The 25,247-nt window shown below is 44.2% G+C and overlaps 2 protein-coding genes across 4 annotated transcripts; one reads left to right on the top strand and one right to left on the bottom strand.

The window, feature by feature from the left end:
* Nucleotides 1-2,270: 2,270 nt before the first annotated feature.
* On the bottom strand, nucleotides 2,271-9,576 carry LOC308535156 (uncharacterized protein). 2 transcript variants are annotated; one of them, XM_081113920.1, is made up of 4 exons: nucleotides 9,373-9,576; nucleotides 7,023-7,149; nucleotides 6,671-6,766; nucleotides 2,271-4,508 (listed from the first exon to the last, which is right to left on the bottom strand). In XM_081113920.1, the coding sequence occupies exons 2-4, from the start codon at nucleotides 7,120-7,122 to the stop codon at nucleotides 3,154-3,156; spliced, it is 1,551 nt and encodes a 516-aa protein (XP_080970046.1). In that variant the 5' UTR covers nucleotides 7,123-7,149; nucleotides 9,373-9,576; the 3' UTR covers nucleotides 2,271-3,153. The 2 variants fall into 2 exon arrangements, with proteins under 2 accessions (XP_080970046.1, XP_080970045.1); XM_081113919.1 differs by lacking the exon at nucleotides 9,373-9,576 and having other exon boundaries at nucleotides 7,023-7,215.
* Nucleotides 9,577-11,885: 2,309 nt separating this feature from the next.
* ZNF605 (zinc finger protein 605) lies at nucleotides 11,886-24,990 on the top strand. 2 transcript variants are annotated; one of them, XM_081113883.1, is made up of 6 exons: nucleotides 11,886-12,072; nucleotides 13,134-13,220; nucleotides 15,496-15,625; nucleotides 19,581-19,701; nucleotides 19,973-20,065; nucleotides 21,157-24,990. In XM_081113883.1, exons 3-6 carry the CDS (start codon nucleotides 15,611-15,613, stop codon nucleotides 22,812-22,814), a joined length of 1,887 nt encoding a protein of 628 aa, XP_080970009.1. In that variant the 5' UTR covers nucleotides 11,886-12,072; nucleotides 13,134-13,220; nucleotides 15,496-15,610; the 3' UTR covers nucleotides 22,815-24,990. The 2 variants fall into 2 exon arrangements, with proteins under 2 accessions (XP_080970009.1, XP_080970008.1); XM_081113882.1 differs by having other exon boundaries at nucleotides 11,888-12,072; nucleotides 21,025-24,990.
* The last annotated feature ends 257 nt before the right edge of the window (nucleotides 24,991-25,247 follow it).

Genomic DNA, 25,247 nt, shown 5'->3' with positions numbered 1-25,247 from the left:
CCATATAATTGTTAATCTTCATTTTTTTTGTCCTCTTGCATTGAATAGGATGCCAGTTCAATGCTTAACAGTATGATAAATAGAATCAGTAGGTCCTGACTTTAATTATGTTTCTAACGTTTTACTTCAATTATATTTGCTATGGGGTTGGCAGTTGTTTTGTATTATATTAAAATGAAGTTACCTTTCATTTTGAATTTGTTAAGAATTTTATCAAGAAGAATTGCTGAAATGTATTGAATATTTTCCTTAAGCTATCTGGGTAATAATGTTTTTTATATTAACCTATTTATACATTAACTGGTTAATATGATTATTGGCCTTAAAAATAAAAGTTATTTTGCCAGCAAAAATGGGTTAATTCAGGACAAGCACGCTATAGCAAAAGCCATAGGCAAGTTCAACAAACAAAAGAAAGGAATGCTATTTTATGGAGAAAAAGGAAGAGGTTGGGAGGAGTAGTTTTGAACAAAAGTTCACTGGGGAAAAGCAAGAGTTCAGGAAGAGGGTGGTTTCATTGGCTGAGCTGCAGGGGTATTCGGTTTCTCGATTTCTTGTAGGAGATGCAATATATATCTTTTCTGTTGGGGCCTGTAATTGGTGATTCTTTACCTCTGATGATTTCTTATGTTGGGATCTGTAATTGGCAATTCTTCCTGTAAATGACATCAAGTAGTACTGTGTGAGAGCTCCCCCTCTGGCCTCCTGACTCCATTTTATTGAATATTCCCTTTACTAATTTTCACAAGATGAATATATTAATAAACTCTAACATTGAGTTATTTTAGACATATTATATATTTATAAGGTTGAACAATATAAATTTGTCCTTTGGGTTTGAGTCAAGTTGAAGAAAGTAACATACATGCAGTACTATTTATCTAATACAAAGAACTTATTCAAATTCCATCAATTGTCCTGATAATGTCCCAGAAACAAAACTTGGGGTTGGTATCCAATGTCAAATATCTTTAGCTACATTACACTGGAGCAGACTTTGTCTCGTGACCGCAACATTTTTTTTTTTTAAAGTGTGTCCCATTTTCATGCTGAATGGATCTCAACTTGTGTTTGTTAGATATTTCCTCACAATTTAGATCCCAATTTTTCAGTTTTGGCAGGAATACTACAGAGGTGATATTGTACTCTCAGAGATAATATCAAGAATTTCATAATATTATGTTTGTACCAGTAATGACAATCTTAATTCTGATAGCTTAAGGTGATAAATGCCATATTTGTCTTTTGTAAAGTTATTATTTTTCCAATTGTAATTAATATTCTGTGGGCAGATGTGTTGAGACTAATGAAATATTCTCTCATAAAACTTTCACCCACCTAGTTTTATCAATATGGATATATGGATTCTTATTCTTTGGGTTATAACCTGTTATGATTTATTTGGATGCTCTAATATCCCAGATTTGGCTTATTTTCTAGCTGGTTGCAGTTTCCTTTTCATAAGACCCCAGTATTCAATTTTAAGGCTTGTTCTATGGCCAGAAGTATCCATCTCATCTCCTGTCCCATATTTCCTCATAAATTTAAAGTTCTATGGAAATAGCTCCTCAGAGTTCCCAGAATCTTATCAAGGGCCACAAACTTTTTGGTGTACGCAAACAATAACACCATTTCATATTATGGGATAAAAAGTTTCCATCTTGGATTGTAAACAAGAATGTGAAAGAGTTTCTCATTTTAGGAAAAAATCTAAACCACATACCCCACTTTTCTCTAACATTTTGTTATTTATACACTGCTCTGGAGCAACAATTTATCAATTAAAGCCCTACAGTTATAAGAAAGATAAACTCATTCTCCTTAACTTCAACTGAAAAAATTTTTTTTATTAAAAAGATACGAGGAAGCACTCATAAAGCCAGAAAACCAGGTTCAAAAAGGGACAGTATTCAGAGTTAGTCTAGGATATCAATACAGCAGGAACCTTTTATCTGAATAGAATTCTGGGAGAAGAATATAGGAGTTCCCACATTTCCTTTATAGTTCATGTGAGATTGAATTAAATTAAAAATCCTGGAAAAGAGGCTACTGTTACCCAACAATGGGCATAATGCCTCCCTGTCACTAGTGGAAAAGACACCACAAGGAGGCACACACAGAAGTACTTCTGCAGAGAAAACTACAAGGGGAATGGACACTGAGCTGCTAAAACATACTCGACGTTCATGACAATGCATTCTCTTCAGCAGCCCTGTGATTATTGCCAGACCCACTGATGTAGACTCCTGAATAAGCGAACTCATTTGGAATGAGAACCGTACCTTTTCATTTATTAAAAGCCACATTATATTAGCTATAATGCTAAGAAATAGAGACAATACTGATAGTTATTTAACATGAAGAATACTGGGGGATGTTATTCCACAAACTATTAAGTATAACAAGTTACATTGAAAAATAAAAGAACAAAATTTTAAAAAATGCTATTGAGGCCCTGGCCAGCATGGCTGCTGGTTGGGCGTTGTCTTGTGCACTGAAAGGTTGCTGGCACATGCCCGGGTTGTGGGCTCAATCCCTGCTAAGGAACATGCAGGAGGCAGCTGATCAATGTCTTTCTCTCTCCCTACATCTTTCTAAAAGTCAATAAAAATAGTTTTAAAAATGCTATTCAGTGCTGTTCATGAAAGTCACCCTAAATATTCCTTAACCTACAGAATATGACCCTTATCTTTACATTTTATTTACATATTAAAATAAAAACCTTTATACTCCACCATGTAAAAGTCTACCATTTATAATTATTTTCTTCACTCTAAAACATAGCTTCAAATTTGGAATGTGACTCTCCATTTAACACATTTTCTATGAGAAAATGCTTTCCCAATTTAATAAATTTATAAAGTGTTCTCAATATGAATTCTTAAAATTACATCTTCATAATGATGCCAGCACATTTTATACAGTTCCTGCTCAATTTCTTCAATTATTCTCATCCATCAAGTTTGTATATGACTTATTTCTAAAATCTTTTGCACAGTCATTACAAATATGATTGGTTTCTCTCTTATATGACTTATTTGATATGAGTGAATTTTTAGGACTGCCTGCTTATATATTGTCTATATTATCATCTGAAGTCTTCTAAGGACCAAGTTTTATTAGAATGTTTCTAACATCTGCTTCATTCTAATTTCACTTGTGAGTTTTTCTATGTATACGGAGCCCTGAATTCCAACAGAAAGATTTCCCGCACTCAGAGCATTTCCATGGTTTCTCTCCTGTATGAACTCTTTGATGCTCACTGAGAGATGACTTCTGAGTGAAGGCTTTCCCACACTCACTGCATTTGAAAGGCTTCTCTCCTGAGTGAGTTTTCTGGTGTATCTGGAGTGATGCCTTTCTAGGATAGGCTTTCTCACATTCACTGCATTCATAGGGCTTCTCTGTTGAGTGAGTTCTTTGATGTATAATGAGCTGTGACTTCCCACAAAAGGCTCTCTCACAGAAACTACATTCATAGGGCCGCTCTCCTGTGTGTGTTCTCCGGTGTATAACGAGGTATGATTTGCTGCTGAAAGCCTTCCCACAGTCACTGCATCCATAGGGTTTCTCTCCTGCATGAGCTCTCAGATGTGCAGTGAGTTGTTCCTTCCTCCCGAAGGCCTTCCCACACTCACTGCATTGATAAGGATTATTTCCTGTGTGAATTCCCTGATGTACAGTGAGCTGTGTCTTCGTATTAAAGGCTTTCCCACAATCACTGCATTGATAGGGTTTCTCTCCTGTATGCGTTCTGATGTGAACGAGGAGGTATGACTTACTCCTAAAGGCTTTCCCACATTCGTTGCATTTATGGGGTTTCACTCCTGTGTGAGTTCTCTGGTGTACAACAAATGGTGACTTCAAACTAAAGGCTTTCCCACATTCACTGCATTCATAGGGTTTCACTCCTGTATGACTTCTCTGGTGTAAAATAAGCTGTGACTTCCAGCTATAGGCTTTCCCACAGTCACTGCAACCATAAGGTTTCCCTCCTGTGTGGATTTCCTGATGGACAATCAGCTGTGACCTGAAAGAGAAGACTTTGCCACATTCACTGCATGAGTAGGGTTTTTCTCCTGTATGAACTCTCTGGTGAGCGTTAAGGTTTGACTTGGCACTGAAGGCTCTTTCACACTTAGTGCATTCATAAGGTCTCTCCCCTGTATGAATTCTGAGATGAACAATGAGCTGGGATTTACAACGAAAAGCTTTCCCACATTCACCGCATACACAGTTTTTTTCTGTACTGTGAGCTCTTTGATGCTTAAGAAAATATGACCGTTCATATCCATGAAACTTATCAGGATTCTTTCTTAGATAGTTTCTGGTTAAACCTGACTTTTGTGTCAAACTTTTTTTCCCAAGTGTGTTAAACTTATGGAGTCTTTGTCTTGAAGAAGCCTGGGTTTTGCTCAGATGAAGTTTTCCAAATGTGTTACAAGCATAGTTTCTCTCAACACTTTCAAGCTCATCTTGATTCTTCTGGTACCATTCTTTCCAATCTTCTAGAAAGAAAAATATTTTTAAATCATAACATGAACTTAATATAGAATGAAAGTTGTAGAACTGCCATGTAGTGAGTCTTTTCCTCCGGTTCTGGCCTCTGACACTGGTTCAAAGAAATACTGGCCAAGTGCACCTGCGCCAGAGATCTAAGCATGAGGGTGAAGGGAACCAAATCAAGCCAAACCAAGTCCCATTGTGGAAATGGGTAGCAAATTAGCAGTGACAAAGGGGATGACAAAGGGGAGATAATTGGAACACTGGTCCTGATATCACCAAGCTTCTGAATTAAGCTACTGTGGAGTTATCGCCCTATGGCAGACAACTTGTCATTTGAGACTATAAATCCTTATTGTTTACTTTGGTTGAACCAGAGGTTTAAGATACTTGTTTATATTCTCAGACTAGTGATAGGATGCTTATGCACATAAATCTAGCAGCAACAGCTAAGGGGAATATTCGAGTTCTCAAATACAGCTAAGATGTTGAGTTATCCAAGTATGAGAGAATACAGATCTAGGCAGCCAAGGAGGCTCAGAGGTTGAGCGTCGACCAGTTGGTCACAGTTGGATTCCCAGTCAGGGTATTTGCCCAGGTTGCAAGCTCGATCCCCAATCAGGCAGAAGGCAGCTGACCAATGATTCTTTCTCATCATTAATGTTTACATATCTCTCTCCCTCTCCATTCCTCTAATCTGGGTGACAATTGAGAAGACAGGAGACAGTAAAGATGTTCCAAAGAGTTAAACGGCAACAGAAACAAAAGCAGTACCTAGATTAGCAAAGAGACCAGGGTGCCCAAGGGGACCCCCAGAGCAAGGATACAAGACTAAAAGTGCAAGAACAAACATCATAACAACAGGAAAACTGAGGGAGAACAGTGATTTCAGAAGAAATTACTCCCCACTTCCGACACTGAGAATGAAGAGTGGAAAGTACAGGGGAGCGCTCTTGCAAGCACATCAGACCTGGGAACAGATTACAGAAGAAAAAGAAGATGAAAAGATCAATTCTGAAGCTATAACACTGAGAGAGAAAATAGCTTAACATTTCAGAATGGATGCCGAAACCGATTTGGCTCAGTGGATAGAGCGTCGGCCTGCGGACTGAAAGGTCCCAGGTTCGATTCCAGTCAAGGGCATGTACCTGGGTTGTGGGCACATCCCCAGTGGGGGGTGTGCAGGAGGCAGCTGATCGATGTTTCTCTCTCATCGATGTTCCTAACTATCTCTCTCCCTTTCTCTCTGTAAAAAATCAATAAAATATATTAAATTAGAAAAAAAAAAGAATGGAAGAGCCTTTTAATAGTTATAGGAGTAAACAGCCAAATTTGGAAAATAAACCCCTTTGGATAACTCAAGAGGAAAAGGGGGCCATGGAATTATTAAGGTGATCAAATCAGTTAAAAATACAGCAGAGACCAAGTTAGGCTTCAGAATTCTAAGAAAAGTGCCTGCCAGGCAAGAGTGGCTCAGTTGGTTGAGTGTCGTCATGAGCACAGAAAGGTTGCTGGTTCAATTCTCAGTCAGGGCATGTATGGAAGGCAATTGACCAATGTTTTTCTCTCACATTGATGTTTTCTCTCTTTCTCTTTCTCTCCCTTACTCTAAGTATGTCCTCAAGTGAGAATTTAAAGAGAAAAGAAAAAAAGTGCCCACGAAAGAAACAGTTATAACTTCAAAGTGATCAGTGAGAAGAGAGAAGAAGGCAATAAAATCTCCGAAGACAGTCAAGGCAAGAGAAGGAAGTAAAAGACTGCGGGGAAACTCTAAGGGATTCAACTGTGACGGCAAAGGAGAAAAAACATGTTAGGAAAGTGGAGGCATGAGTGACACCAAGTGAGAGGCCTGGAAGCCAGAGATGGTCCAAGACCATGGGAAGGAAGGCAGAGAAAGAAGGTGCCAGAAGGAAAGAAACGAACCCAGAAAACAATATTTGAGCAGAGTGCACAAAAGGAGGGCACGTTTACCTCGCAGAGCCAGGGGTCTGAAGCCCAAACATGGGCAGAATGACAACCATTTCCTTACCTGAGGAACTAGCAGGACCCCCAACCCCACCGCCCCATGGTTCAGGGACTTTAGACAAAAGTGTCTACCCCCAGTGCTGCCTGAGTGGCACCCTGTGTGCTCCCACACCTCCTGTCTTCCTGGCTCCCACTCACCCACCTGGACAGCTCTGATGAGAAAGTTTGGCATTTCCTATCCATGGCTCTTCTCCTTGCTCCAACTTGAAGATTAAATCAGGTTTGGTACCATGATACCCTGTTAATGGAAAATCACAAAGGATGTGGGCTAAACGGCTAGGGATTGAGACATCAGGAGCTACAACATGACACTGCTCATTTGTACTTGGGAAAAGTTTACAATTAGGAGGTGATAGCCAAACAGGGATGAACACATGACCTCTAAAGTTCATGCCATAATCGTCAAGTACTTCAGAGGCCCCAGGGTAAATCAACAAAGGAAAAGGGATGGCAACTCATGACTCAGAGTCTATTAACAGAGAAGCTGTACTTACCTATAGACACCAGGTTGCGATAGTTTTCCAGTATCACATCCCTGTACAGGTACTTCTGCGCAGAATCCAGTAACTGCCATTCTCCCCAGGTGAAGTCCATAACTATATCCTTGAATGACAATGATTCCTGTAATAACACATACCCCATTGAATCAGATGCAGTCACCCTAGGTGACGTAGGAGTAACAGTTTTACACACATTTCATAGTTAAATACATAAATGTTACAATAAATATGGCACTTTACCTTGAAAAGACCTGATGTCCGGGTGGCAAAGGGGCTGCAGCTTACTGAAAAGTGGTGGAGCCCTAACTGGTTTGGCTCAATGGATAGAGCCTTGGACTGCGGACTGAAGGGTCCCAGGTTCGATTCCGGTCGAGGACACTTGCCCGGGTTGCGGGCTCAATCCCCAGTTGAGGGCATGCAGGAGGCAGCTGGTCAATGATTCTCTCTCATCATTGATATTTCTCTCTCTCTCTCCCCCTCCCTTCCTCTTAGAAATCAATTAAATATTTTTTTAAAAAGTGGTGGAAAGAAGTTGTCTAAAATCAGAAAGCTCCCATTGTTGGCTAAGATATCCACGATGTTGAAACAAATTCACATTTTAAATCACACATGAGCCCTAGACAGTGTTGCTGAGTGGATTGAGCGTCATCCTGTGACGAAAAGGTGACCAGTTTGGTTCCCAGTCAGGGTTTCCGTGCAGGAGGCAGCCGATCCATGTATGTATATCTATATATATCTCTCTCCAATTAAAAAAAATTAAATAAATAAATAAAGCTAACATGATGGCAGAACTGACTGTATTTACAAATTTATTCCCATGAATTTGAAAACTTAGAAGGAATGGAAAAATTTCCGGGAAAATAAAACTAACCGAAATTGGCCCAGAAATAATTAGGAAAGCCAGACCAACTAGTCAATGCTCATACAACAAACCGAAATAGTACCAAAGATGTAGCAACTCCAAAAGGTAATGGTCTCAGACTATACTTACAAGTCAGTCCTATCACTGACCCAAAGAACAGCAACTCCCCTCACATCTGACATGATGGAGAGCCAGGAAATGATGGGTACAGCGCAGCATCGTACAAATTTGCATAATCCCACAGACAATGCCAGGCAAGAACAGCACAAACTGTAATCAATCTCATTTATTATTAACTCCGGTCAATATTCCTAGAGAAAAATGCTAGGGAAGGAAAAGGAGTCCTACACAGACACACACAGTAAACTGGGACAAGGAAGTTTATCTAAAAAACTAGAGGACAGGCCACTGAATTAAGAACTCTTTTCTCAAACTACAGGGAGGAAAACAAACACCTTCTCCAAACTTTCTTGTCCTTTGCGCGCACTGCAGTCCTCCAGAGCCCTCCTTCCCTGTCCCTGCTCCGCGTCCTGCCCCAGATCCTTCCCGGGGCTCTGCTCGGTCACATCGGGGCTAACGCGTCGCAGGCGCCTCTCATCTGTTTATTTCCCGTTAAGAATTCCCACCGAGCTACAGACCGACTCCAGGCAGCGCCTATTAACACCCACAAACCACACGGTGCCGGGATGCGTCTCCCAACAGGGCTCCCCCGGCGGGAACACCCTCGGCGCTGCCCTGGCCGGTCTGGTCCGTGGGGTTGGGCAAGTTTGAGAGCATCATCTCCCGGCTCCACGTCAGTTCAGCCACGGCTGGAGTCGCCCTCGTGCTCACTCCGTCGGTCCAGGCGGCCCTCGCACCCTCCCTCCCTCCAAACCTGCTTCGTTACGCTTTGCACCCCAAATCCTGCCGCCCCCGCCCCCCATTAGCCTGCCTCTATGCCCGGTGTTCACTCGATTACCTCCCGCCCCCCGCACCCAGACCACAGCTCCTCGGAAACAAGAACCCTGCATAACCGAGCTCTGCACCGCCAGCCCCAGCCCCGGGACCCTCACTGCCCTCGGGGGTCAGGGTCCGCAACCTGCAATAAGTGTAACTGCGGAAGGCGAGGCCCGGACACAAATGCCAGAAGACAACGGCTCCGGAGGTCCAGAGCCGGGCGGGGCGGGTCTGGGCAGCCCGTGAGCCCAGGCCCTGGAGGCGGCCGTGCAGGGATGACCGTGTCCGCGCCCAGCGCCGTCAGCTCTGAAAAGAAGAAAGTCCCGACTCACCCCACACGCAGCTGCCCGGGTCTTGGCCATCCCGCGCGGTTCCGTGCAGGCTGCGGGGGAGGCACCGAACCGTCGGGGCCTCGCTGCTGCTTCCACCCGCGCCCCCCGCCAGGAGGGACCTCGCGCCCCCACAGAGCGAGGTTCCGGGGCTGAGTCCCCCGCGGGGAGGCGACCTCCGAGCCTGGACAGAGGAACCGGAGAGGTGAGTTCGTACCGTTCCGCGGCCCTCATGCGGGAGGAGAGGCCGGGCTGGATCCGTCCACGACGGGACCGACCGTGGAGGGCTCCGCTGGACCACAGCCTGGTCAGCAATGGCCGGATCCGCGGCCACAGACACTCAGAACGCCCCCCGCCCGCTGGAGAACGCTGACAACAAGCCTGAGGCAGCACCGCCGGCGCCCCTACCGGCTACCGCCGCGGGGCGGCGCACGCGGAAGTACGTCATGCGTCCTAGAGCCGGGCGGGACAGGCCGGGAAGAAAACTACATCTCCCAGAATCCTCTGCAGAGCGTCCAACTAACTGGACCGGCTTCCCGAAGGCGGGAAGGGACAGAGGTTTGGAACCTAACGGGAAAGGCAGGCAGCGGGCCGGCCTCCGCGAGAGTCCGGGCCGTCAGTCCAGGGCAGCCCTGCGCCCCAGCTTCCGCACAGCTACGCAGCCCCGGCAGAAGGCTGGCATCGCTGGAGCGGCAGGCGTGCTCAGGTCTGGATGTCAAAGCAAGATAGAGTTAGACCACAAGGCATAGCAAAGAGGCAATGTGAGGCTGCAGGCTGCAGTTCCCAGGGTTACAAAACAGTTCTGGTGATCGGCGCACCAAGCAATACAGTTACCAACTTCATAAAGGAGAAAGTACAGTAGGCGGAGAGAGAAATAGAGGTTCACCCATAATAGGAGATGTTAACATACTTCTCTCGGTCCGACACAGATCAAGCGACCCACTCTCATAACAATGCAATGAAACTATAATAGCATACTTTTAACGGGGCTTTCTGTCCGAAAATATTTTTTAAAAAGCTTTCTACTCAACAGTGAATGGAAATACAGACAAAATGTAAACAACACTATGTAAGAATTTATGGGAGAAATTTAAAGCAGTGTTGACAAGAAATTTCATAATGTTGAGTAATTATAATAGTAAAAAAAAACAAATTAAATGTATTTACTTCTCAAAAAGTCATTAAAGAACAACAGAGTAAGCCAGAGCAAAGAGAATTCAAAAATAAAAGCAGACAACTGGGCAAAATTAGCAAGAACAGGAAAGATTCAAATAATACCATGAATCCACTCAAAGCAATTGACAGAGAACACTACTAAAAGACTTAAAAATGCATAATTATTATGTATACATGGAACATTCTCCAGGATAAATCCTATGGTGGACCACAGTAAATTTAAAAGGATTGAAATCATACCTTTTCTTACAACAGTGACATAAGAAACCAATCCCAGAAAAAATGTATTAAGTCTCCAGATTTTTTGAAATTAAAAAACACACTTTTTTTTTTTAATATATTTTATTGATTTTCTACAGAGAGGAAGGGAGAGAGATAGAGAGCTAGAAACATCGAAGAGAGAGAAACATCGATCAGCTGCCTCCTGCACATCTCCTACTGGGGATATGCCCGCAACCCAGGTACATGCCCTTGACCGGAATCGAACCTGGGACCTTTCAGTCCGCAGGCCGACGCTCTATCCACTGAGCCAAACCGGTTTCGGCTAAAAAACACACTTTTAAGTAAGCCCCTAAACTCAAAGAAGAAATCACCAGGGAAATTAGAAAATACTTTGAATTGAATTAAAATGAAAATGCATATGTAAGAGATCATACACTATTTGTCTTTCTATGCCTGACTCATTTCACTTAGCATAATGTCTCATTCTCCCTTTTTTTGGATAAAAATTTATAGTATTTAAAATTTTATTTTTAAAACCTGAATTTATCAAGGTAAGCTTTTCTTATTTTAATTCCTTAATTCCTGCTTTTATATTCATTGTTTTCTCTTTCCATAATTGCATTTAATTTCTCCCTAAATTCCTCATTTTGTTTATTTTCATTCCTTTTATTAGTACTGTTGGATTAGGTAAGTTCTCTTCTGGGGACACATCTGTGTTGGCTCACACACTTTTTAAAATATATATTTTAAAATATCTTTTTATTGATTTCAGAGAGGAAGGGAGAGGGAGAGATAGAAACACCAATGATGAGAAAGAATCATTGGTTGGCTGCCTCCTGCACACCCAACACTCGGGATAGAGCCCGGAACCTGGGCTTGTGCCCTCAGGGGAATCGAACCATGACCTCCTTCTTAGGTTGACGCTTAACCACTGAGCCACACTGACCATGCAATATGGTTATTTTTAACTTAATTTTTTTTTCTTTTACAGAGAGAGGAAGGGATAGAGAGGGAGAGACAGCCATCGGTTGCCTCGCGTTACCTCCCCTACGCACTCCGACCAGGGGCCGAACCCACAACCTGGACCGGGAATGAGTGCACGGGCGAACGCTCAACCAACAGAACCAAACTGACTAGGGCCCCTCACACATGTTTTAACCCGCAGCACCGGCTCCATCCATCTCTGAACCACGCACCCTGGCAGCTACAAGGGGCTTCAAACCCCCCACCTGTCAATCCTGCAAGCCGGTCGCAGAGCCCTCTGGGAAGTGTAGTTCTGAAGCGAGAGGAATTCCGGGAAATGTAGTTCTGCGCAGACACTTCCGCCTTCGGGAGGTGTCAGCGGGGTGCTGCGGCCTCCAGGGGGAGGCTTTGTGGCGCGGAGTCGGCAGGTTGCGGCCTGGGGCGGCCCCCGTGACCGCCCAGTCCCTCGGCCACCCTGGCGCGCTCACGAACGGCCCCGGAGCCGGTGCTGGGCAGGCCCGGAGAACGGCCCTGCGGCGCGGCGGTTCCCGTCCGGGTGGGTAGGGACCGCGGGGCTGCCGGAAGGGAGGGAGCGGGGTGCGGCGCGTTAGGGGGCCGGGTCTGTAGCAGTGGGTGCGGGGCGGCGAGAGTGTGCGGCCGGACAGAGACGTGGGGGCCCGCCTGCGGCGGCGGGTGCGGGGCTGGGAGGAGGCCGGGAGCGGTGACTCGGGGGCGTTTGAGGATAAAGCGGTGAATGCAGTCACCTGAGCTCGGCGGGGGTGGGGTGAGGTCGGCGGGTGGGGGGGGGGGGGCACGCAGGGAAGGAACCCGCTGACGGTGCCGCGGGTGGATCTCCGGGAGCGGCTCGGGGGCGTCAGTAGACGGGGTGGCAGTGGTGGCGGCTCCGAGGCAGCAGCGGGTGAGGAGAGGCCCTGCCTGGACCGAGCAGCTTGGGAAGAGGCGCTTTCCGTTCGCTGGTGCTGTCGGCTCTCCCAGGGCATCGCCAGGAGAGACCCGCCCTTCGCGCTGGGCTGAAGAGTCCCGCTTCCCGGGCAAAGCCTGGCAGTCGGCTCACACCCGGTGTCACCTTCTCCCCTCTTTGCGGCCCATGAGCGGACACTGCCGTCCACCCTCCCCCCCCCCCCCGTGCCCATTCACATCCACGGGGACATGGGAGGCACCTTCCCGCTTCCTTTAGTAAAACGGGGCCTCCGCGGTGTGACAGCCTCTCCTTGCTCCGCTCATTTGCTGGATGGAGGCCCGCTGTTGGGTCTGCCTGTGGCAGGTTTGCTAGGAAAGGTGGAATCTGGCCCTGACCGGTTTGGCTCAGTGGATAGAGCGTCGGCCTGTGGACTGGGGGGTCCCAGGTTCGATTCCAGTCAAGGGCATGTACCTTGGTTGCAGGCACATCCCCAGTGGGGTATGTGCAAGAGGCGGCTGATCGATGTTTCTTTCTCATCGATGTTTCTAACTCTCTATCCCTCTTCCTTCCTCTCTGTGAAAAATCAATAAAATATATTAAAAAAAAAAAAAAAAAAAAGGTGGAATCTGTCCCCCTGCATCCGAGTCTGCCAGGTCCCGAGCTTACTGGACATTTCCCTTCCCTTCCCTTCTTAGGAAGGAAATATCCCTGTGCCACCCGTGCCAGGAGGTCCTTCTCTGTCCCGGGTCTGGCTGGATGTCAGTGAAGACAGTGAAGAAAGTGTAAGTGTTTTTATGCATCAGAATTATATTTTTGTTTATCATGCTCCTTTTAAATCTTGGTTTGTCCCAGTAATTCCATCTAAGACAGTGGCTCTTAACCTTCCTAATACCCTTTAATACAGTTCTCATGTTGTGGTGACCCCCAACCATAAAATGATTTTCGTTGCTACTTCATAACTGTAATGTTACTACTGTTATGAATCGTAATGTAAATATCTGATATGCAGGACGTATTTAGGCGACCCCTGTGAAAGGGTCATTCGACCCCAAACGGGTCGCAACCCACAGGTTGAGAACCCCTGAAAGGTGATATATGTTAAACAGTTTGTGATCTTTCAAAAGTGTTAAAAATAGTGGTTGCATCCAGTTAATCTGGTTGGCATGTTAGGGAAATAATTAAAATCATCACCTGCCAACCCAGAAAACGTCTCCAAAAAAGTAGAAGAGAAAGAAAAGTTTTATTATTGAATAACAGTTAAACCAGAATGCAATGAGCATTGCAAGCAGTCTGCTGAAGAGATTGTAGAGACGGGGAGAAGGCTCACCCTTTTTGTACAACCCATCACACACAGGTTCTCCAGATAAACGATCACATGTCACACACAGTCCATCCTAGATTTACCTGGTGACTGGAGTGGCCATCAGTGTAGCTGCCTTTCCCCAAAGAAAAAACTAAACTTTTCATATCTTTATGACATTCCCCTGGCGCCCGGGGTGGAAATCCGCCAATTAGGCTCCAAAGAGATGGCCTTCCAGGTCCCTAAGCAAGACATTCTTGGGTTGTTAAACCGGGCAAAGCTTCTTTAGCTTTAGGAAAGATTAACATACATCTCACAGGGGCAGAGAATTTACAATGACAGGTTTTCTAAAGTAAATGCTCTCCGAATAGGGGTTGGGAAGTCTCTCTTCTTTTTTCCATGAGGGAGAATTAGTTTTTCGTTTTTAACTTACATTTGCTCTTACAGGTGTTTAAGCCCATATCCCCCTAGAGGTGTTGGCTACTCTCAGTACAAGCTCTGGTAATTTGCAGCAGGGGAGGCTGAGACCAGGCTTTGAAGAGAGGGGAGGGACCCTGTAGAACCCCTGGACATCTGAGTCCCACCAACTCTCCAAGCAGCTCCTCAGGTCAGGGGTCAGGAGCCCTTAGAGCAGCGGTTCTCAACCTGTGGGTCGCGACCATCGGAAAACACATATATAATTACATATTGTTTTTGTGATTAATCACTATGCTTTAATTATGTTCAGTTTGTAACAATGAAAATACATCTTGCATATCAGATATTTACATGGCGATTCATCACAGTAGCAACATTACAGTTCTGAAGTAGCAACGAAAATAATTTTATGGTTGGGGGTCCCCACAACATGAGGAACCGTATTAAAGGGTCGCGGCGTCAGGAAGGTTGAGAATCAGCGCCTTAGAAAAAAGCCCTGGGGAACTGAGAGGAGGTGAGATGAGTGAACCCCCAGGGCAGCTGCGCAGCCCTGGCCATTTGCATGGTTTTCTTAATTCGCCTGGAGTTTGATCTGCCCCAGTTACCCCTAGAAACCCGCCTGGGGCTGTTCCTGCTGGCTTCTGAGGGAACAGGTGGGCAGTGTCTGCCCCAGTGTAAGCCCAGAAGAAGCAACATTACAGGTTTCCTCAGGCCTCTTGCTGCCTCTGCTCTAGCTGTCACACGTGCCGCGTGCCGTCACCACCGCCGTCTCCCCCGTGGCCTCTCTTCCTGCTGCTCTTTCTGTTGGTTCCTCTGATCTCCGCATTCCTTTTGCTCCAAGGCTGGATTTGGAGGGGAGCCGGCACCCAGGCTACTCCACCATCTTGCTCTAAAAGCCAGTTCTCTTTACCATGCCCAGAAACGAGTCGCATTTTACACTGTGGCACCTGTGCAAGTAAATTTGATGTAAGTGCCCCCAGGAAATGCTGCTGCAGAAGGAGTGAGCCAAGATTGTATGTTCAGGCTTTGCTGAGGTCTCTGCAGAGAGTTCTGGGGTGTGTGTGTGTGTGTGTGTGTGTGTGATGGGGAAGGGGGTGGGGGTGGTCCAGGTTTGTTTGGTTGAACCAGGCAAGTGGCTTCCATCTGGCATTTCCAGGTGGGAGCCAGGGCTGCAAAGGGCAGGGCCAGGCTCAGCTGAGACCTGCCGGTGGCTCACATTCTGTCCTGCTTCTGATTTGAGTGCAGCAAACACTTGTCTGAGATCCTAGTGAGAGAGAACTGAGATTTAGATTCCCAAATTAATTACACCATTTAAAATCAAATTCCCACTGCATCTCCAGGCCATGGCCTTCAGGAACAAGATGCCTCAAGTGAGGTAAGGAAGGAGAGGCAATTTCCGGAGCGTCAGGACAGAGAGAAGGCCCAGACCAGCAGAATTCCCCAAAGCAGCAGAAAATGATCATGCCACAGGTGAGTTATGTGTTTATTCTCCAGAAGTTTTTCCTGTGGGTGTGATGGGCTTAGAGGAATCTTTACAAGCAACAGGACAGGTATACATACATTTAGATACTAACCATAGAAAACAGTATAAACTTGGGAAGGATGCTGTTATGCAAAGAGCTGAGGTTCAAGAAGGCCTGAGTATATTGCTTGCTGGTTCCAAAGAAATAACCCAGAGCTCTGGCTGTGAAAGACATGAGTTTATTAGGACTTATGAGTGCACCGGTGAAGTCTCTGCAACACAGGCTTTTTCAGTCCAGGGTTATGCACAGTACAGAAAACAAAGCAAACAGGGTAGTAAGTCCTGCAGGCAGGATGGACCTGCTTGCGTGCAAGCTGTGTGAGATCAAAACGCCAGCTGTTAAAATCCAGGCGCACATCCGAGAGGTTTCTTTCTGGTCGTTCCTTGGCTGGGGAGCTGGCAGGCTCTCCCAGGGTCCTCCAGTGCACTTACCAACGGCCCTCATTGCATTTCCCTGGGGGGAGGGGCCCACATACCACACAGATGTCAAGGAAGCACAAGTGGGTGTGGAATCAAACCAAAGTCTTCCAGTTGGAACACAGATGTACAAGAAATGGGTCCTTCACGGTTAGAGAAGGGCTGCAGGCTTTCTTCAGGGGTTCCCAGAAGCGGGGTAGACAGGGCAGCAGGAACAGCTACAAAAGGCAAAGCCCTTACCGGGTAGGAGCAAGCGTTTCCTGAGGATTCCACGTGGAGGAAACTCGTCAACAGCCATTCATGTCGCTGACTTGAGCGCATTTATTAGGAGGGATTCTTAGGAGGCCCCTAGTTGCGAGCGAAGGGTGTGAATCAGGAGGATGCAGAACACGGGCATTTAGAGGACGGCAGTAGTGGGCCTGCAGGACACGCTGCCTGTCTTCTACGCTTAGGAAAGAACCTGAATCACGGGCAGAAGTGGTCATTAAAAAACCTTCAGGTGGCCCCATCATAATCGCTCGGTTGGAAACGTTTTTGCTTCTGTTGGCAAAAGCTGGGCACAAGGGTGTCTGCCTTCAGACCTGTTCCCTCAATTTCTTGACTCCAAGAAACAGACTGTCATGTCCCTTCGCTTTTCAAAGCCACTCCTACCCACTGAGCTAACTTCCCTCTTTCTCTTTCCCTCCCTTCATTCCTTTCTTTTAAAAATTCTGTTTAAACTAGTGTACAGTTACACTGGCTTTTCTCCTTTCTTCTTTTTTTAATACATTTTTATTGATATTAGAGAGGAAGGGAGAGGGAGAGAGAGATAGAAACATCATGAGAGATAATCATTGATTGTCTGCCTCCTGCATGCCCCCCCCACCCCCCCAGGGATCAAGCCCACAACCCAGGCACGTGCCCTGACTGGGAATCGAACTGTAACCTCCTGGTTCATAGGTCGGCTCTCAACATCTGAGCCACACCAGTCAGACTCCTCTTTCTTGATGTAGCTATGTCAGGATTTCAGCTGAGCTGAGGTAGCCCAGCTGCCAGTATCAGAGTAGCCAGTTAAAGCAATGGCCAAACCTTAGCCTGTATCACTCAGTGGTTAGAGCATCAGCCTTCGGATTAGATTCTGGTCGAGGGCATGTACCTTGGTTGCAGGTTTGATGCCCAGACCTGGTTGGGACGTGTGCGGAAGGAAACCAGTCAATGTGTCTCACATCGATGTTTCTCCCTCTCGTCTTTCCCCCTCCCTTTCACTCTCTCTAAAAATCAATAAAAGAAATGTCCTCAGTGAGGATAAACAAACATAAACAAACAAACAAATAAAAATAAAGTAACAGCCAAAGTGAGAGTAACTGAGCCTCTAATTGTATACTGCGATGGTGCAGCCAGAACCTAACTGAGAAGGCACCTGCCCCCCATCCGTTTCCTGCAGCACACAGGTGGAGGCTCAGGTGGGTCAGCGCAGACCTGGGGTTGCCCCTTTCCTCCCGGAGCCTGGAACAAGCTCCAGCAGTTTTGTGGTCTGGGGTCAGGAGGAGAGTGAGCTGAAAGGGCTGGGAGTAGGAAAGTACTGGGCACTGAGTCAGAATGGGGAGAAGGTTCCCTTCTCCCTTGAACTGTGACCTCCTAGTTCATAGGTTGACACTCAAACCATTAAGCCACACCAGCTGGGTGAGGAGGTCATGGTTTGATTCCTGGGTTTCGGGCTCAGTCCCTAGTGGAGGCCATGCAGGAGGCAGGTGCTTTCTCAGACAAGTGATTTGCAAATATTTTTTCCTTGTTTTTGCTGTGTTTTTCTTTTTCTTTTCTTTTTTACCAGCCTTTTACAGAGAAAAAATTAGTTAATTTTGAAAAAAATCCAACTTAGTAAATTTTTTCTTAAATTGATTGTGTGTTTGGTGTGTAAATAAAAACTCATTGTCAAACCCAAGTCACACAGGTTTTCTCCTGTTTTATCCCTAGAAGCTGTATAGTTTTAGGTTTTACCTTTAGGTCTGTGATCCATTTAGAGTTAATTTTTAAATACAGCATGAGGTATGTGTTGAGGTTTATTCTTTTGTTTATAGGTATATAGTGTTTTTACCACCGTTTATTGAAAACACTTTCTCTGTGGAAATGCTTTGGTACCTTTGCCAAAAATCTATTGAAAATAATTAGGTGTATGTTCCACAGTTTAATTAAAAGGATGATCATCCCAGCATTATTAATAATAGCAAAACAACAAAAAACCCTACCCAGAAATAAACTAAATATCCAACAAAAAAATGAATTGAGCATATTTGTAGGTGTCCATCTCTAGGCTCTCTATTCTGTTCCATTCGTCCATACATGTACTCGTTCACAATACTACCTTTTTCTAACTACTGTGGCTTCATAGGAAGTCTGGAAGTCAGGCCATTTCAGTCCTGCACCATTTTCTTTTTCCAAGTCCTTTTTGCTGCACTAGTTCCTTTGCCTTTTGTCCCAATGCCCTCTATATCCTCGTTTCATGGCCTCTGTAACACCTTACTACCTGTGACCCCAAAAGACAACATATCTGAGAAGATGAATATTTTTCTTACTTATCTTTCTATTTCTGGCACCTGTTACAGTTCTGGGAACCGTATGTGCTCAATATCTGTGTTCTAGACGCCATCTACTGAGCTAGCCAGCTGTTCCTACCTGGGAGCAGAGGCACCCCCGGGGAAGGAGAGTGTTTGAGTGACTGAGACAGAGTACTGTCATTTAGCAGGTAGTGGCCAGGCTTGCTGAAGGGCTCCCACTGTGTGGGGCAGTTGCACTCAGCTAAGAATTGTTCCCAAGTACCAGTGGCACCTTCTTTGAGAAACATAGCACTTATTTAAAGACAACCTATTTCAGTTTCTTATTTAGTGGATAGATGAATGAGTTCATAATGATAGATATTTTAATAATATTTTTCTCTCTCTCTCAGGGTATAATGCAAGATTAGGATATTATATTAGTTGACCATTGCTGTGTAACAAATTACCCCAAACCTTATTGGCTGAAAACACAGGATTTTATCTCACAGTGTCTGTGGGTTAGGATTCTGCCAGCTGCTTACCCGTTGGGTTCTGTAGTCAAGATGTTGAGAAGGGCAGTGGTCCTCTGCAGGTGCAGTCGGGGGATGATCCCCTTTCAAGCTCACTCATGTGGGTGTGAGCAGACCTCAGCCTAATGGGTTTCTGCACAGGAATGCCTTTCAGCATGGCAGCTGGACTCCCCAGAGAGCCAGAGAGGGTTTCCCCGACAGAAGTGCATTCTTCTGTAAGCCGATCTGGGAGGTGATGTTCTGTCACTTTGGGCCTGTTCTATTCAGTGGCAGTGTGTCAGTACGCCCAGCCCGTATTCAGGAGGGGAGTGTTACCCAGATGCATGAATACCAGGAGTTAGAGGTCAGTGGGGCCAATGAAGCACTGCCTAACTCTATAGAGAAGAAAGCCTGCATTCTATATGAGAATCACTTCCGCTTTAACAGGGATTCTGCTTTTCTAGATATCATTTGAGGATGTGGCTGTGGATTTCACATTGGAGGAGTGGCAGCTACTAAATCCCATCCAAAAGAACTTGTACAGAGATGTGATGTTGGAGAACTATAGCAATCTAGTGTTCTTGGGTAAGAACATTCTTTTTTTTATTATTATTGTTTTATTGCTTAAAGTATTACAAAGGGAGAACATTCTTATGTAATGCAGTGTGTGCCCAATAATGGTGGGGCCTCTAAGATTTTATTGATTTTGGGTTTAAGTTACAGATGTCAATGATTCTTTGATTTCTATACCCAACTGAAAGATTTTTATTCACTTGCTTTATTTTGTAGCCTTTGTAGTAAAATATTCTTCACACTTAAGAGTCCCTTAGCTCAAGCAGCTGTGTCCAACTAATAGGTCATGAAATTCTCAAACCTGATGCAGTTTTGAAGCTGGAGCAAGAAGAGCCCTGGAAAATAAATGAAGAAATTCTAAATCACAACTTCTCAGGTGAGAGATAATCCAGTGTATGGCATATGGTGAAGGTTACATCTCAGGTTTTTGAAGAAAGTTTGCTACTCTTGAAATGTTATGTATAAACCTGTTTAAAGTCCTTAGGTCTTTAGAGTTGACTCAGAACTGTTGACATAGTTCTGCATGATTTTTAACGTGCCCTAGATCCTGGTCTCCACGTCAGGATGTGTCCTCTTTGGGTGGAGTTGATGGTGAAATGCACCTATCTTACCCACATTCAGGGCCAGTCATTTCGGCTCTTGCTTCCATGGATAAGGCACTTCCAGCCTCCTCATTCTCCATTTCCTTCTCTCCTGCACCAGAGGCAGGTTTCTCTCTTCCACTTTAGGAATTTGTAGGTTTTCCTCATTTTAGGTGACATTGATGACATTTGAGTTTCCTTTAATATTTTTCTTTTCTCGCACGGGAGGGTTGTGGGTTCCAATTCCTGGTAAAGGGCATGTACTTGGGTTGCAGGTTTGATCCCTGACCCTAGTCGCAGGGTGTGTGGGAGGCAACCACATCAATATTTCTCTCTCTCTCTCTCTCCCTCCCTCCCTCCCTCCCTCCTCACGCCCACCCCCTCATTCCCTCCCTTTCACTATCTCTAAAAATAAAATGGGGAAAAATATTGTCAGGTAAGGATTAACAAAACAAAAAAAATTTTTTTTAACCACTCCAGTATTTGATTAGAAGTTGCTTGTCTTTTTTATCTCATGATCACTGTTCCTTGAGTATATGTCATATTTTCTTATTTAACAGTTTGTGTTTATATAAACATTTGTAATTTTTAAAGTCTGTTTTCATTTTTGTTAAAAATTTTAATGCCTAGTAAGTAGACAATGTATTTGGGAGATGTTTTTGGACTGGGATCCTAGGCTCCATTTCAGAAATTTTAATTAATAAACACAATCATAGGGGGATTTACACAGAATGGTTCATTTTTTCATTTTTAGAAGAACTCTGGCTAGATAATAATGTCAAAATGTGGCACCACAATAATCAAGACAAGCTTAAAAATATGGAGAAAGGCCATCATTATGTTTTGGGGAAAATATTTCATTCAAGCATTAACTTTGTTCATTTAGGAATGAGACTCCATAAATGTGGCACAAGTGGAAAAAGTTTGAATCATCCTTTTGATTTTCTTATTCAAAAAAATAACCGTGGAAGAAAGAAACTTGAGCTCAATAAGAAATTGTTATTCTATATCAAAACTGACAGAACCTTTGGTGGAATAAAGTACTGTGATTGCAATAAATGTAGAAAGGCCTGCAACCAAGAGTCATGGCTCATTACAAACCATACAACACACAGAGGAGTCTATTTATGCATGGAATGTGGTAAAGTTTTCAACAAGAAGTCACAGCTTATTATACATCACAGAACTCATACGGGAGAGAAGCCCTATGGATGCAGTGAATGTGGGAAAGCCTTCTCACAAAAGTCACTACTCACTATTCATCAAAGGACTCATTCAGGAGAGAAACCATATGGATGTGGTGAATGTCCAAAAGCTTTCAGTAGGAAGTCACTGCTCATTTTACATCAAAGAACTCATACAGGAGAGAAGCCCTATGGATGCAGCGAGTGTGGAAAAGCCTTCAGCAGGAAGTCACAGCTTAAAAGACATCAAATAACCCATACAATAGAGAAACCCTATGGCTGTAGTGACTGCGGGAAGTCTTTCTCCCAGAAATTAAAGCTCATTACACATCAGAGAACGCATACAGGAGAGAAACCCTATAAATGTAGCGACTGTGGCAAAGCCTTCTTTTGGAAGTCACAGCTCATTACTCATCAAAGGACTCACACAGGGAAGAAACCTTATGCATGTAGTGAGTGTAAAAAAGCCTTCAGCAGGAACTCACTCCTTATCAGGCATCAGAGGATTCACACAGGAGAGAAGCCCTATGAATGCAGTGAATGTGGTGAAGCCTTCATCAGAAAACCACAGCTTATCAGACATCAAATCACTCACACAGGAGAGAAGAACTGTCAGTGTAGCGACTGTGGGGAAGCCTTCTTTAAGAAGTCAGAGTTAATAAGACACCAAAAACTTCATTTAGGAGAGAGACCCTATGGATGTGTTGAATGTGGTAAAACCTTCTTCGGGAAGTCACAGCTTCTTACACATCAGAGAACTCACACTGGAGAGAAACCTTTTGAATGCAATGAATGTGGGAAAGCCTTCACCCAAAAGTCAAGCCTGATATCCCATCAGAGAACTCATACAGGCGAGAAACCCTATGAATGCAGTGAGTGTGGGAAAACCTTCAGTGAGAAGTCAAGTCTCATTCATCACCAGAGAACCCATACTGGGGAAAAGCCCTTTGAATGTAGTGAATGTAGGAAAGCTTTTGCCTGGAAGCCACAGCTTCTTCGGCATCAAAGAATCCATACAGGGGAGAAACCCTATGCATGCAGTGAATGTGGGAAAGCCTTTGTTCAGAAAGTACAACTCATTAAACATCAGAGAAATCATACAGGAGAGAAATCTTACGGATGCAGTGATTGTGCAAAAGCTTTCTTTGAGAAGGCACAGCTAATTATACATCAGAGAATTCATACAGGAGAAAGGCCCTATGAATGTGGAGAATGTGGAAAATCTTTCACTAGAAAGTCACACCTTATGAGGCATCAGAGAATTCACACAGGTGATAAATACTATGGGTGCAACGAATGCGGGACTACCTTCAAGAGGAAGTCACAGCTCATGATCCATCAGAAGAATCATGTAATATAGAAACCACATGAGAGCAGTGAGTATGGAAAGGCTGCTAGCAGATGTCATGCCTCTTATTGCTTCTGAGGATACACACACAGGACAGAAACCCTGTCATTGCGGTGACTGTTGGGAAAAAATTCTTATTGGAAAGGCAGTGTCACTAAAAAGAATTCAGAGATTTTTAAAAAAGTAAGACAATATAAGAAAGCCTTCTCCCAGAAGACACAACTTATTACACATTGATAGCTCATCTATCAATAACAGAAACTTTTGGTCAAAAGTGAAAGCTTGTTAAATATTTAGAAGTGAGAGGAAGATTTCATTCAGGGTAACATACTTACTAGAGAATGTGTACATATGGGAAATACTGAGTATTAGAGACTTCATAGGCAGAAGTAGTCCTAGTAGTTGGAAGAACTTTATAAACATCATACTATTGAAATAATTCAGTAACGAAGTAGTTTGTTGTATACAAATTATAAGAGATGGTCATTTTTAAATGGTAGATATGTTTTAAGTGTGAAGACATCTGCTTTCTGCAGTGGTGGCAGATCAAGGACCAAATTAACTCTCTGGCCTTAAACAGCTAAAAACTGGTGTTAGACATGTGACAAGCAGAGGTTTGTCATCGCTGGCAGAAGGTGGACAAAGTGGTGGCAGTTTCCAGGCTGCAGTTCAGGGAAGGGAACAAGCATAGTCCTGCCACGTTGACTAGAGTTGCAGAATTGGCGTTTGGGGAGGCCATGGCAATAGCATTTGCAAGGAAAGCACTGGAGGGGAAGGAGCCTCCCAGGGAGAGGACTGCAGAAATGGACATGTTGTCCTGTGAGCTGATAAAGTGGGCTGGAAAGCAGTAGGCTGAGCAGTTCCTAGAACTCATTGCAGGGCTGACAACAGTTCCCACCGGCCACAGTAGAAACAACTTTTAATACATGGGCTTCAGGTAGAATTCCCGGAAGACTGTTGCCTTAGTAGTGTGGTAATTAACTAGATTAAAGGCTACTTTGGACCCACAATGTCTGGCATGCAAAAAGGCAGGAAACTGTGACTTGTAACCAGTAGAAAAATAATCAGTAGAGACATAGAAAAGACTGTGGTTAGAAGTGGTTGGAATTAGTAGACATGGATGTTGATATAGCTATTATAAAGCAGAGGAAAACATGAATTTGATGAAACTTGAAGTGGAAGATAATTTAAAAGCCAGATGGGGCTTCACAGGGTGAGAATTTCTTAAAATTAAAAAAAAAAAATGGGTGGAATTAAGAACAGATTAGACATAGAAGAAGAAAATAATGAACCTGAATAGTAAGAATAAAAACTATCCAAATGAGATACACAGAGAAAAAAGAGGGAAGGGAATGGGGGGTCCACTACAGTGGTATGAAATACATATAATTGGAGTTTCAGAAGGGAAGAGAGAAGAGGCAAAAGAAAGTATTTGAATAAGTAGTGGCTGAAAAATTTCCACATATGCTGAAAAGTATAACTCCACATATTCAAGAAGCTCAAAGAACACAAAACAGAAGAAACAAAATCATGCCAATGGACATCATGTCAACTTGATGAAAACCAGTGAGAACCTCAGTAAAGCAACTGAAGAAAAAAAGGCAAAGAATGACAGCACACTTCTGACTAAAGACTGGGAGCCATTTGTAAATTACTGAAAGAGGATAAGAAACCTGCAGCCTGGAATTTACCCATCAAAAGCATCTTTCAAAAATGAAAGCAAAAATATTTTTCAGGAAAACAAAAGGAGAATTCATCACTGTACACCTGCCTTCAGGAAACATTAAAGTTGTTTTGGGGCAGCAGGAAAATAACATTAAGTGGAAATTTGGATCTCCAGGATGAAAGGAAGAGTTCTAGAAATGGCGAATATATAGGTAAATATAAAAGCTATTTTTCTCATTTTAAAACAGTAATAGTCCTGCTTACAGCAAAGCAATGACAATGTGTTTTTGCGTTATGATCTACTTAGAAGTAAAGTGTATGACCACAATAGTGCGTAAGTATGAACCTTTAAAAATAGTTGAATAGACTGTATCATCGGAGTCAGAAACCCGTTTCCTCAGGGCACAGGATGGCTTGTGTTTGTAGCAGCTGCACAGAATATGCATGGTGACGTTCCAGTGATGGTTTCTCTGTAGCAGTGCTGTGTGATCTATGTATGATAATAAAGTGGTTTCCACCATCAGGATTCTCTCTGCCCCCATACTTGCCATATAGTGGAGGGAAAGGCCATTTTTGGGCATGAGTGAGTGCCATACATTTGTCCTATTGTGAATAGTGTTTGTATGCAGCAGACTGTGTCAGGCGGTGTCTGAGCTCTGGGACCAGCCGAGCTCTCCGTATGAGAATGGGGTACATAGCTAAAACAAAGGTCAGGCTGCTGTTCCTGCTGAGGCACAGTCTGTTAGCTGCTGCTGTGTGCTCCCACTGACAGCACATCTG

The sequence above is a fragment of the Myotis nattereri genome (assembly GCF_964212035.1).
Source record: "Myotis nattereri genome assembly, chromosome: 19".
Lineage (NCBI taxonomy): Eukaryota > Metazoa > Chordata > Mammalia > Chiroptera > Vespertilionidae > Myotis > Myotis nattereri.
Note: the sequence above shows the minus strand (reverse complement) of the source record. Positions and strands in the feature narration are given on the sequence as shown.